The following is a 14045-nucleotide window of genomic DNA, read 5'->3' on the forward strand; positions in this document are numbered from 1 at the left end:
GCATTTGGCAAAAATGGAGAAAAACCCTGTCATATTTCACAAAGTACAACTCTTCCAAATTAAATGACCACATACTGCATGTTGTTTGTAACTCCCCTGTAGAATGACACAACACATTTTCTGATCTGACCCCTATCGGCAGAATTATATCTTCATTCATCAAGCTTTGATGAATGTAAGGTTAAACAATTAGTTACAAGCAAAAAGTGCAGGACAATTTACTTAAATTAAGAGTGAATCGTTGACAAGACAAGCAACAAGGTCAATTTAGTAGCTGTTCTGGAGCCTTCATAGCTATCAATGATCTTCCTCAGCAGATAGACATTGCACAGCTGGCATGCCATTGCAGATGTTCAAATTGCTGTATTTTGTTGTTTTTTTCCCATATTGAGTACATTCACATTTACTGTTTTACTGTAAATTCCTACCACGTTTACATTTAAATTGCATTTATTTCGAAGCACATACAGTAGTAGCAGCATAACGTATTTAAATTAATTCACCACAGCAAATGAAAAGAATTGCTTTAATTGTGGATCAGTCATATTCGGCCAATACCTGATCCATTTCATGATGTCATTAATGGTGACATCAGACAGAGCAAGCCCATCTTCTTCCTTCTGCAGCTAATCTGTGCCTGTACTCCACCACCAGTCCTGTGTAGCTCGTTGTTTAATCATTGAACTGTTTCTCCAAAACAAGGACGATTGGCTCTTGGGTGTTTTTTCCATTCCCGAACAGGCACAGTGCCATATCGAAAAATAAAACGACATAGAAAAGAAAAGAGGAGAAGTAACTTTTTAACCAACTCAGTAAGTACAACTGGACAATGTATTTATTCTTGTTTCCACATGAGGCTTTTATACACTACTTCTGGACATAAAATGACCAACAATCACTCGTCATGCCTGTTTGCATCAGCTGGCACCATACAGCATTCTGGAATGAATAGACAACCTATAGTGTTTTCTCTTCATATTTACTCAAGCAAAAGGTCAGTTTACTAATGGTTATTTGAAAGTACTGTATAAAAGCAGGCAATGGTTATGCAAGGTAAAATGCTCCTCAAACAGGTGTACTTAATATATTCAATATAAACAACTCAAAAGCACAAGTGGTTGAATAGCACTCAAACACTAACATTCTCTTTCTGAGGATTTCCATATTACAGCTTTGGCTGAAGCACTGAATACCAGTCCACAGTTCAATGCTATGACTCAAAGGTCTCTGTAAACCCTTTCAAACCCTGCATCTGGTGTCTGTGGCGACTTTTCCGCACTGGCGCACTGGTAGTGATGCATTTTACGCCAACCAGCAACGATTGGTTTGCAACTGTCGACTGGGGCAGACTGTCGGGCCTGGCTCTAGTCAACAGGGGGCCCTAAGCAAGATTTGCTTTGAGGGCCCTACTTTGTCTGTTTGTATTAAATAAAACTATTCACTAAATATACAGTTAAACTATGTATATATAACCATATAAAATTCTTATTTGTTTTATGAGGACAGAGGGACAGGAGGCCCCCTGTGCTGGTTCAGAGCCATTGATTGGCTTTATGTCTCCCAACAACAAAGGTGATTCTAGAGTCTGATGGGGCCCCAGGCAGAAAATCCCACAGGGCCCTTCTGACTGACTTTTGTTGCCATTATGTTCCCCAGAACAGTACGCTTGCTAGATAGCATTAGTTAAGTTCTTGCCAACTTCTGAAATGTTAGCTATAGGCTACATGTTACATGACATCATGTATCTTTGCTAACTAATTTTTGGTTACCATTTACTATCATCAATTATCATATATCATCACTCATCATTATACTCTACTTACCACTGTTCTGTCTTTTCTCTTCCTCCTCTTTCTCTCTCTTTCTTTTTGCACTCCTGGATGGATAATTCCTCTCTATTTTGCATAGTCAATGCAAACAAACTCGTGCTGCAGCTCTGTGACTCACAGAGACACCAGTGTAATGGGGCCCCTTAAGGGGTGTTTCAAAGTACTGGTTGTTACTACAATGGTACCGCAGTTCCCACATTTATGGTGCAAACATACAGACTCTGGTGAGGATGCGTCTGGATGCACCGGACCAGTGAATGCTTCGGCTGGTGGGTGACGTACTGTGAGTTGGGCGGTGCTTGGTTTTTGCTCTGCCATTTTCATGGCAGCAGCGTTACAATCTCATTTTATAGGTAAACTTTATTAAAGTATGTTTCTGAAAACATTTGAGATGAGAAATAGGCAATGCAGTAACAGAATCTTGATTCATATTCAATCAGTACTGCCTAGTTTGACAGTTTGATCTGAGTTTCATGAGCCGGCTGCATTTCACTGAATGGACCTAATTTGCATAAAGTTGAGGTTGAGTCATGAGCCCAGCAACTTTCTTTATCTAAAAAAACAACAACAAAAAGATACACAAGGCCCTACGCAATTGCATAATCAGTGTATAGGGCGGGCCAGTGCTGTGGACTGTCCTCAATGCGTCCCAACCGATGCATCGCATTGCCAGGGCACAGACTGGATCATGTAAAATGTATCAGGGGTCTGCAGCGATGATGTCAACGGTGTAATTAGTCTTGCTGCCAGGAGGGGGAGACAAAAGTTCTCCTGCAAGTTTAACGGAAGGAGGGGAATAATCATGCTCAAATGTCTCCGCTGGTGTAGTGCATTTATTTTTAGATCTGGTTTGGTTTTCCTATCATGTGAGAAAAACAATGGCACAGAAAATAGGTTCATATGTCATGTGTCTTAGCTGTATTCACTCTTCTCTCACACTGATGCATGTTACACACACTCTCCAATGCAACAGTAAGGACAGGTGAAGTTGAAAAGGATAGAAGGACAATACCAAATATTGCTAAAAGCTCTGTTGCAAGTTAAGAGCCCAAGGACTCTTAAGAGATTTCAGCTGTAAAACATATCCTTAACGGTGAAATTTTTCTAAAACAGTTTGGAGGAGCTATGTGGAGTTGGTTTGGCTTGTGAGTAAAACTGATAAAAAAGACAGAGCCACACACAGTGTGACAAAGATAAGGTACTTTGGTAAGTTTGGGTGTTACAAAAAAAAAAAAAAATGCATGCAATGCATTCCTAGAAGAGGAGTGAGATTTGGGACTGCATTAGTTCATTTCTGGATGGAAATTAAAGTAACACCCTGACTACATGTGTACAGTGAAAATGGAAAAAAGCTTTCCCCACTTGAGGAATTTTCATTGAAATAAAAAACGTGAGTCCTGTATAGTTGACACCAAAATTACACTGTGCTTCTCAACTGCTGCCGATACACCCTTTCCTGTGACTGTCTTCCCACACAGGTACAGCCAAGGTCACAGGGAGTCACTGAAATTGCCAAAAAGATGTGTAACAAAAAAGCCTCTTCATCTGTGCCACGCTGCCGGTAGAGCCCAAATAAAACCTGTGAAGAGATGGGTGTTTGTTGTCTTACAACTTCCTCACCAAACTCTCCTCTGAATTACTATAAAAAGTCCATTGCTGGTGCAGTGTTAGGAGGGAATGTAGACCTTTAGATCATTACAGATAAATTAAATGATTAATATGCTAATTGTAACTACAAAGGGTAACTTATACATCTCTACTAAACCTTTATTCTATCTCCTTTCCTCACATTCTGTCCCTGCATGCATTTCTCCCTGTCATCACTGTAATGCTGTGTGACCGCTACAGCTCTGACCTTTGCATTGTTTCTATTGCTTGCATGCATTGTGACTGTTGTATCAGTCCAAGCTCACAAAGGAACACAGTAGAGAAATAATCTCAGCTAAATTTATAAAATGTAAATTGAGAGTGCTCTCGCAGATGCGGCCATTACAGAGGTCTAATTTAACTGATTTGCTGCCGCACTCTAGCCTCCGTGCTGGAGCTGTTTCAGGCTGACGGATGATCTGACAAATAATGTGGTACTGTCGTGGATAGATAAGAGATCAGGCACTTGTAGGACATTATTGTGTGTGTGTGTGTGTGTGTGTGTGTGTGACCGAAACATAGAAAGAGTGGCTTCCAATCTTTAATTCTCAACTTGTCTGTCTTTAATCAGATGAACTGACTTCCTCTGGTTCAGACAGGAAATCAATCACAGTAAAGCACACCAATCACTGCCCCTGTCTCGGCGACCCATACAAATGTCTTGAATGTGTGTGTGTATTTTTTATTCATATCTAAATATAAATCTATGTATCTTGATTTTTTATAAACGTGACTGCGTACATTCTCTGTTTGTTTGAGCTTCTGTCTCCATTTGTCTGTGTATTTGTGTGTAGCTACATGTGTATCCCTTAGTGCGTTTGTTTGCCTGGATATGCGACTACCTGGCTGCTTTTCAACATGTATTTGCGTGATTGTGTGTGTGTGTGTGTTTGAGCGACGTTGGAAGGGGGTTCGAAGACATATTCAGACACTGTCTATTGATCTGTTTGACAGTCTCCTCATGTCTTTAACACGTCGCGGGATTGCACAATCACTCACATTGATAGCATGAGCCCGAGAGAGTGGGAGAGAGAGAGAGAGAGAGAGAGAGAAAGAAATGAGTCTTCCTCAAAAAAAAAAGTGACGCTGGAATAATAAGTGAGGAAAGGGTGAGTAAAGCAGGCATATATCAACGACTGGAAAAATTTAATGGAGTGGGAAGAACGGGGATGGGGAAAGGATCAGGATGAGAAATATGGGAACATGATAAAAAAACAGCTAGTGTGGACAGTTGGAAAGATAGATAGCAGTGAGGGAAGAAGAGGAGCAGGGAGCAAGACCGAAGGAAGAAAAGAAAAATGAAAAATAGAGAGAATGAGTAGGAAAAAAAAGAAAGAAGAGAGAGTTGGTGGTTGAGGCGTGGAAAGCAAATGAGACAGTGTGTGCGCTGTTACATCGTCTTGGAGCACACACTAGCAAGTGTGTATATGGGCATGACATACACATGTAAGAACACAGATCAAGATGGTAAAAAAAAAAACCACTTATATCATGTTTTACATCAAGGGAAAGGAAGGAAGGGTGAGTGTTTATACCTATGAAAGACAGAAAAGAGAAGTAACAAGGAGGAAGAAGAGCAAAAAGCAGCTCTCCTGTGTGCTCAGCATATTAGGTGCTGCGGGGCAGCAGTTAGACGGGGGAGGTCTGACACCACACACACACACTCTCACATACTCGTTTGATCCAAACACGCGTGTACTGACCCTCCCACACACACTTGCAATTACATACAGACACACGCACACGCAGACATTAATTGATCCCGCTGCAGCGAGAGCCAGCAGAAAGGCTAGACATGAGTAAGCTACCCTATGTCCTCTACCCACACACAAATAAATAGGCTCTTCTCACCATATTACAGCAATGCACTCTTCAATTACGGAACAACTATAGAGGCAACATGACTTGAGAATGGAAGACGACCTTCGCTGAGGAGTGGGAGGCATGGAGGAAAGAGGTTATCAACACATTAACATCCAATTTCTTTTAATGATGGGATTTTCTTTGCATAAATACTTCTGAGTGAGTGCTACAGGCTCTTAGACATACTGCCAAACTCTTTCTATTAACAGAGAAGTTTGTCACATGGTCCTTAGTAAATCTTTTTTAAAAAGTCCACCTCACAGATGATGCAACTGGCAAAGTCTCTTGGTGCATTTTCATGCCCAATTGGTTTAAAGTAGTTATTTTGAACCCTAGAGCCATTTATTCCTTAGTTGAGATTATTTGGACAAGTGACAACCCAGCGTAGAGAAAGTGGTCAGACTCCAAGTGTTTGCAAAGCCAAATTGGAGTGTTTGAGAATATATGAACCAAATAATGACAGGAAAAACAATGATCCATCGCAGAAGGCAAAAAAACCCACAGGAAGACGCAACATTCAGCAAGGTGCTGCAGTCGCCAATATGTGCAAGCACATGTTCCTGGTTGATTACTTTGTAATGTGAAGGATGTATCTCTACTTTTTACTTCATGATCTTCACGACGAAAGATACAACAACTGCCGTCGTCATAACTGTCCAGAGTTGTAATATTTGTCTTATAGTACTATGAATCACTGTCCGGTGTTTTAGCATCTGCTAAGCCTTAAAACTCACGGTGCTGTTAGTGGAATTTCTGACTTCATATTTCATCGCCTTACCAATACCTGAAACAACAAGGCCCCTTGCTGTTTTTGGTCTGAATGCCAACTGAAAATGTGTTTCCCACCGTGGGCGAAAAGACTGCTGTCATGTGGCTTTCGTGATAAAGTCAGGCTCACTTGAGATGTCCTTGCTATTTGAAATATGACTAAACCTTAAAATGCAGCCAAGCATTAATGCTATTAGGACTGTTTCATCAAGCATCCTGCATCCTGCCTAAGGTGATGTCACACAGGAAAACAAAAAACAAAATACTGGAATTTTTTTCCAAGACATATACTGAAAACTATCTTTTTGAAATCTTTCCAAGCTTGACTGTAGAGCGAGGTTTCATCATCTACCAATCAAAGTCCAAACTGTCTTCAGCCTGTTCTATTTTTAAAGCTATGACAGGGTGCCAAATGGTACAAGAAGCACGGAAGTAATAATGACTCAACAATGACAAAAATAAAGCAGTTCTGAAAAGATGGTTTGCTGTTTGATGCCAATGCAATACATACATCCTTGTGTGTTAACATACCCATACACATATATAAGGCTAATTATTTATTTAGGGTGAATATCAATGCAGTGTTTAAATGTGTACTTTTTTCAAAAAGATAAAGCCAATGGCAGCTATTGTTTTTGTGGCAGTTCTCATTCCCCATTGCCTTATTTTGCTATTCTCATTTGCAGTACCGGCAAATGTAGCTTGTTCACTGGGAATTGAACCGCTAACACCGAGGCTGTATGATATGGAAAAAGGAAAACCAGCCATTATCACAATAATGGCAACCAAACACATTGATAACAACACGTGATAGTAATTAATGGGGATATTTTCTGTTGTTTAATTTCCTTTTCATTGCTGTGTTCTAAGTCAGTGAGTCCCATATCAAGGCTTTATCTTGTTTTTAATTAACAATAGTAACCCCTGATACAAATCAGTGTTTGCCATATTTCATCTGTGTGGCTTCACCTATGCGGGGTTTGTTTCTACAAATAAAGATTTTCCATTGTTTCTCCTCAAGTTATTCAAATTCACATCACATTTTAGAGCTAAGCAGCTGAGATGCTCTGACCAGAAGCATTATAGTCAATACAGGACAAATACTTCCACTGTGGAAAAAAAAAAAAAAACCTCAACATTAACTTCCATACAGTACTGCCCCTGTTCACCTCTAAATTTCATTCTCCACTATAGGTATAAGCATTCATTAATCCATAAATCATGACAGCCTGTGATATAGCCTACTGAAATTAATCTTCCATTTTCTCAAATCACTGCAGTATTATATAGGCAATCAGTCTCTAAACAAAGGAATAAAACCTGCCTAGATTGCCCATTTTACAATAGTTTTTATTTATAAATCATATCCGACTACACCAACCTGACATTTTATGCACACTATGTTAAGTCGAAGAGGTAGAACATGTAATAACTGTGAACAGAGTAATCATCAAAATGATCAGCTCCACTTATTAAGCAGTAAGCGTTATAGATGTCCTTTAAGTAATCCTTGAAACTATGAATTGATACTAAGATATCGTTTTTAAGAATGAGCTCAAAATGAGATATGATTGGATGAGTGTAGCAGGATAATTCATGAGGGGAAAAAGATAAGATAGGCAGAAAAGCAGCACTGAAACAGCTTGGTGAACTGATTTACAGTCTAAAAAGTGACATTTCAGTAATATGATGAAGGTCACTGTGTATCAAACTGCAGTTTGAACTATACACTAATGTTGAAATATGTTGATTATGAAATAGCAACACGGCTGATGATACTGGTATTAAAATATATAAATGGCAGATCATAACTCAAAGGTACAAGCCTGACATAAACGGAGCAGAGGTAAAATTGTAAAACAGTCAAAATTCCATTAAAAAACATAAGCACAACATTAAAAATCAAATTTATTGCTCAGAAATTGAAATTGATCTTGGCACAAATTGTTGCTGCCAACTACAATGAATTATTCATAATGATTTTTTGGACGATGTAACTATGCAAATGGAGTAACACATGAACACTGGGGACCAAGATCACAGGTATCACTCCAGCTTTGCCTGCACTCATTCATGGAAATTAATTAGTAATCAAATAATTGATACCAGGAATTTGCATATTTGACTTGTGAGATGGACAAATTTGTGCTGCTAGGCGTTGGTGCAGTGCTGTTAGTTTCTTTAAGCAGCAGGTATGAATCTTGTCAGGCCCTGCCCAGCTCTTCATGTTTGTGACCTGCTGTTCGAAGTCTGCTCCTGTGAAAGTGACTGCTTCCTGTTCTGGGAGCCTCCAGTCTAGTGCTTTTAGGTCTGTTAACCACAGAGCACTGGTGTTATGTGATGAATCTTTCTCAAACCTTTTCCACCGCTGATGAGCTTTTTGTGGTTTGGCTCTTAGTTTGTTACTGCACTGCAGCGGATTCTTTGGAGAATAGGGCAGGAGTGTAGAATTACATAAAGATTGTAGGGACAAATGAAATTATTCTATTACAGGGACTTAGAGGAACTTTTTGTAACTTGTGACACATTTTCTAAATTCAGTATTTATAATATCATTGAGCCTCTGTGATGCATTAGTTGAGTTATTGTTGCTTGGTCTTCAACTGTAGGTGAACAGTAACCCAGCATATGACCCTTTTAACTTTTAAACCAGACCTGTGAACTTAAAACAGGGCATTTATCCCTTTGGCCTCTGCCCCTCTGGTACCTCTCAGTCTAGCTGGCAGCACTATAAGCCTTTTTGTATAGCAGCCTCCTAGGCTTCAGTTATGGACATTTCTTTACTCGCCAGGTCCACTCCTTGATCATTACCACACCATTCTGTAGTTGAGCCGACTAACCTGTTGTTTTCATCTCGGTTTAGTAGTTTCAAACATGACAATGCCAATGTACAGTCAGCTAATCCTGTTTCTTGATGCGTCAATGATAATGTCATTGATAGGAATGGCATCTAAAACTGTACTGTGAAATGGGCATATCTTACAATGGAAATGTGTTCTGTACATAAAATGTGAGGAGAATCCATTTCCCCACCGTGACTGAAAAAGAGCTGTCTACTGCTCATATAAAGCAGTGGAGGGAAACATTGTGAGGGTAAGGACATGCAGATATATTTCTCTTCAACTCTGGTGACAAGCGTTGAGTTCCAGATTTATGATAACATGTTGTATTTTGTATGTGGGTAGCCCTCTAATGGTGAGTAGTGAAGTTGTACTTGTGTAATGACTGAGTAACTGTTTTATTTTTTGACATGTAGCTACCCTAACCCTGTTAGGGTTATATGATCTCTGCTTTAAATTTACTAACATCAATCTTGTTGTCATATTAACATTATTACCTGTGTATGTGTGTGTACTTTCACATGTAATATTGTGTGCTTCTTTCTGTTGGTGTTTTTATGGACTTGTAAAGCGTAGCACCGATTTAAAACAAAGTTACAAAGTGCTGCATAGGATACAGATTCAGAAAAATAAACAACATATATATACAGTTATATATGGGGGGGGGGACCCCTCGGATTTGCGAGAGGGAGCGGGGTATAAATAAAAGACCAAGGTCAGAAGATCTGAGTGGCTGAGAGGTGGAGTAAGGATGCAAAAGTTTGGAAATGTATGAAGGGCCAAGACCACGTAGGGCCTTGTATGTGATAAGCAGTATCTTGAAATCTATAAAGGAAGAAAATGAAGGGATGCGAGGACAAGCTTCACTAATAGTAAAAGCAGAAGGCAGAGAAGGTTAGAGGAGTTTGAAATGAAATAATGACTATCTTTGCCTAGCATTCTTGCCTAGCCATAAGCAACTTAACCAAACTCAATGTTTTTACTTTTAAGCTATGCTAGCCATGTGGCTTTTGGGATGGCAAGGGGACTGGAAAATTTGAACCACTGTTTTATAGACTGACATGAAATTTTGTACAGACATTCATGGTTCCCAGAGGATAAAGTCTTGATTTTAGAGATCCTCTGATTTTTCATCTAGCACTGCCAACAGGTCAAAATGTTGTCCAATACTTTGGTTTATGATCACATACTTCCAATACATATGCCATTTCCATCGGCCCCAGCTTTACTTTGTGTTTAGAGCTAATTAGGAAATGCATTCTCATGTTAGCATTCAGGTCAAAGCAAAGCTGTGAATATGCACAGCCTCAGCAGGCCTTTAGACTCTTAGTCTTGTTAACACTCAAATTCCAGCCCAAACAATTTTTGGTGGAAGGATCTCATATTCACATCGTTAATGTCTACAACAATTTTCAGAAAATGTTAAGAGATTCAGGTCTGATTGAGCATGCCATTCTTGTTCTAGCATCTTTAATTTTAGTGCTGCCCACAGCTGAGTTTGGAAATGGCCAGCATTTTATTGACACTTTAACAGCTGTCTTCATTTTAACACAACAGAAGAACAGTTTATGCACATTTAATTAAAGGGAAATATTCTTGCAGTTATTAAAACATGCAAAGTGTACAAGTGCACAGGAAGCATGACAGAAAGCCAAGTGGAAACAATGCCTAAGACACATTAAGAATGTATTATTCTGACAGATACATTTTTCCTAAAATCTTTGGTCATTAGGTGACTGTTTTAACTGTTTAAACCTTTAAGGTTCCTTTTGTCACAATGCAGAAGAAGGTCCTAAAAATCAAAGGCAGCAATTTTAAGAGGTGATTTTTGAAAGGTGAGAAATTGAAATGGCTACAATGTGCCTAGTTGTTCATATCTGACATTAAAAAATGAAAATTTAAAGTTTCAGTTCAGCAATGATGGATTGCAGGTCAAGGCTGAACCAGGGTATGAGCCTGTCTCCATTTTCAATATGATGTAACTGCAGGTCTTCAAAAGGGATTGTGTTGCCCTAAATTCAGCTGCTTTCACATAAGTGAAAACTACATCATCATGTCATGGAAGATTATCCCAAATCTTACTAAGTAGAAAATACATATATGAACAGACCACACACGACAATATATATATCGTGTGACAATAGAAAAACATCTATTGTTTCATATTATTCTCTATTGTTTATGTCGTTGTGTCGCAAGTCATTCTTAACAGCAATATTTTTCATCATTTGGAGTCCATAATTCAACACTTACACTTCAGCTCCTTTCAACGTTACCATTTTAAAGTCTTTCAGTAACTGCTTTAGTTGCCACTTCAACTACTCTCAGTGCTTCAACCTCAGGCACAGTTTTCTTTAATACTTTTAACTTCAGCTGTTACAGAAAATGTAGCCTTCTCTAGTTACCAGTATGCATAAAATCCAGCATAACGCATATTATCTTTAACACTTATAACTGACCCTTCATCTTTAACTGCTTTACAGTTGTGCTGTGAAGTTGTCAATCTCATTTACTGGTACCAAAATAATAGTAACAGTGTTCTTCATTTCCCTCTCTGCACAGAAAGTAATATAGTAACTCTTAGTCAGCCATCCAACCAGAGAACTATGCCAGTAAAAGCCAGCAATTCCACAGTACATTTGACAGGATCTGAAGCTGAGAATTTGGATTTCTACAATCTGTAGTTGGCAAACCATCTGTGGAGGACTTTGAGTCACCAATCTGAATGTGAGCTAAGGAAACCCAAATTGAATGTGTGCTTCTCCGCAGGCTCTGTACCAACCATCAGAGGTGCAGTAAATGTAACTTTCTGTTGAAGCAAATGAAAAGAGCAATTGGAAATGCCTCTGGAAGCTAAATAATTGCAGTGATGGCAGTGTGCAGACTTTTAAATTTTCATGTTTCTTAATGAACCATTAACATAAAAGACAAAAAAAAAACAAAAAAAAAAACACAAAAACAAATCACACTGCAAGCAGCAATCTATGGGCCCTTGCACCTTGCATGCGTTGCAGGGAGCAGCAGCCGTGGTATCAATACTGGCGCTCAGTTGACATGGCACTAAATTTTCAGGTTTATCAGACACTGTGTGAATGGGTAAAATATTATTTCCTGTGTGCAGTGCATGGTGCTGGAGATGACATATTTGAAACTGTATATATTTGATGAACTATATGTCATTTCAGCTTCACTTCCTGTTTCCTGTAGGAAATACTACATAAGTAGCAGTATCAGTGCAACTGAACTGCCCAGTCTTGTTGACCTGCTCAGAGTAGTGGAGTTGGCCATTTTCCTTGATTTTTGTGCTTCTACTGTGGGCAAGTAGGCTTCTTAGTTAAATGGTTTCTATATTTGTCTCTTTTAATTGTGTTTATTGATGATATACGATCGGGAATCTGCACGAGGTGTTTTATTTTGAAAATTAACCAGATGGTCTATGCTGTTTCTGTCTTCCTGACTTCCTCCCCAACTCAAACTGCTTTGTGCAGCTTTGATGCGGCTTCCGTCAAAAATAGACTGGGCGCATATGTTTAGTGGAGCACAGCGGAGAGCCGCTTCTGGGACGCTTCTGAAATGTGCTGCGGTGCGTCTGATGGGATCACAAGCATTGACTAGAGTGGCTGTGATCAGCTCCGGCGGCTGTGTTGCAGCCAGGACGCATCCAGTAATAATGATTTTAGGTAAATTTTAAGTAATAATAATAATCACAATTTTTCGAAATACAACAGGGTCTTCGCACCGCTCGTGCTCGGGGCCCTAATAATCTCTACAAAAACAACAGGTTGCTTGGGCCCTAATGAACTGTTAGGAGATGGAGAAAGAACGGGAGGTAAAACAAGCAGTCAAGGAGTCACTAAAAGAAACTGCTGTTAGATGCAACTGCTGGTGTAAAACTCCTTGATGACACCAGTGTCTCTCATTGATGAGCTGAACCATCACACACCCATTTCTACGAACATAGAAGGGGCTCCGTCCCGCATGTGACTCACAGCTGTTGTCAGTGAATTTCAGTTGTATGCGTTATGTGTGTGTATGGGCTTGTGCACAGTCTGCGTGTGCATGTGTGTTTCTAGCATGCATGGGATTTTTGTTAATGAAGAGAAACAGCTGGCTTTAATCAAGACAACTGTCGGTTGATCTCACACAGATCTCTGCTTCTTGAACTGAATCAAACATGCACACACATGCACACGCAGGCACACACGTATGAGAAGAAAAGTGCATTAACACAATGACTGAACTGAACTGTGTTTTTAGGCTCATCAGCCTTGAAAATACACAAGAATGCTTTGCATCCAATTATTTTACATCTCAAAGACACACGCTGATACACATGCACATACTGTACATTCACTCACAAAATACAACGTAGTGTTTATTATGAGTTTAGGGTTGCCAAATTACCATTCCATATCCAGACAGATGGCAGTGAGAGAAGCCTGTTAGCCGCATATGTTACTCGTCTTTTGTTTATCGGGATGAAACGCAGTCTGCATCCATTTGTTCCTTCAAAGAGCATAAATAGCACTTATTTGGTCTTCTGTACACACACGTGTGTGCATACACAATGAGAACACATGCATGGTTAGCCACATTAACCCACACAAACCCAATGTATGAAGAATTAAATGTTTCTCTTTTTTTTTTGGCTCATTTAATTGCATTTCTTTTCCTGTCTTAATAAAGTGCTGGCCAATTTCCTAGTATTCATTTTTCATCTTTAATATCTCTGTCAAGAAAATTACATATCTAACTTGCAGAAAGAGAAATAATTTTCAAGCTCAGGCAAATAAAACCTGGTGATGATGCTCAAATTTTTGATACACACCCAAAAACCCTCACTTACATAAGTAATTTGTTTGCTAATTGCTTGTTAAAAATGGTCTTTAAATCTGCTATATTTTGTTAAAGTTATTTATTAAATTCTCTAAAATTGCATTTGATTTGAACAGTGAGTTGTTTTCCTTTTAAAATTAGCACAGTTAACATGCACAGTTAAGTGATTTAGAAAATATAGGTGATCTGAGAGCAGATTTAGGCCAACAATTACATACAAAGCATACAAAAAATGCATTATATTATCAGTTAAATTTGGAAC

At 39.1% G+C, this 14045-nt stretch overlaps 1 protein-coding gene across 1 annotated transcript in view; it reads right to left on the bottom strand.

The window, feature by feature from the left end:
* Positions 1–432: 432 nt before the first annotated feature.
* The window catches only part of LOC121900442 (protocadherin-1-like), a 28973-nt gene continuing 15360 nt past the window's right edge, over positions 433–14045 (bottom strand). Inside the window, exon 2 of the mRNA XM_042416807.1 lies at positions 433–713. Within this exon, the coding sequence (XP_042272741.1) occupies positions 673–713 (41 nt within the window). The 3' untranslated portion in view covers positions 433–672. The remainder of the gene's footprint in view (positions 714–14045) is intronic.

The sequence above is a fragment of the Thunnus maccoyii genome, chromosome 1 (assembly GCF_910596095.1).
Source record: "Thunnus maccoyii chromosome 1, fThuMac1.1, whole genome shotgun sequence".
NCBI classification, from domain to species: Eukaryota; Metazoa; Chordata; class Actinopteri; order Scombriformes; family Scombridae; genus Thunnus; species Thunnus maccoyii.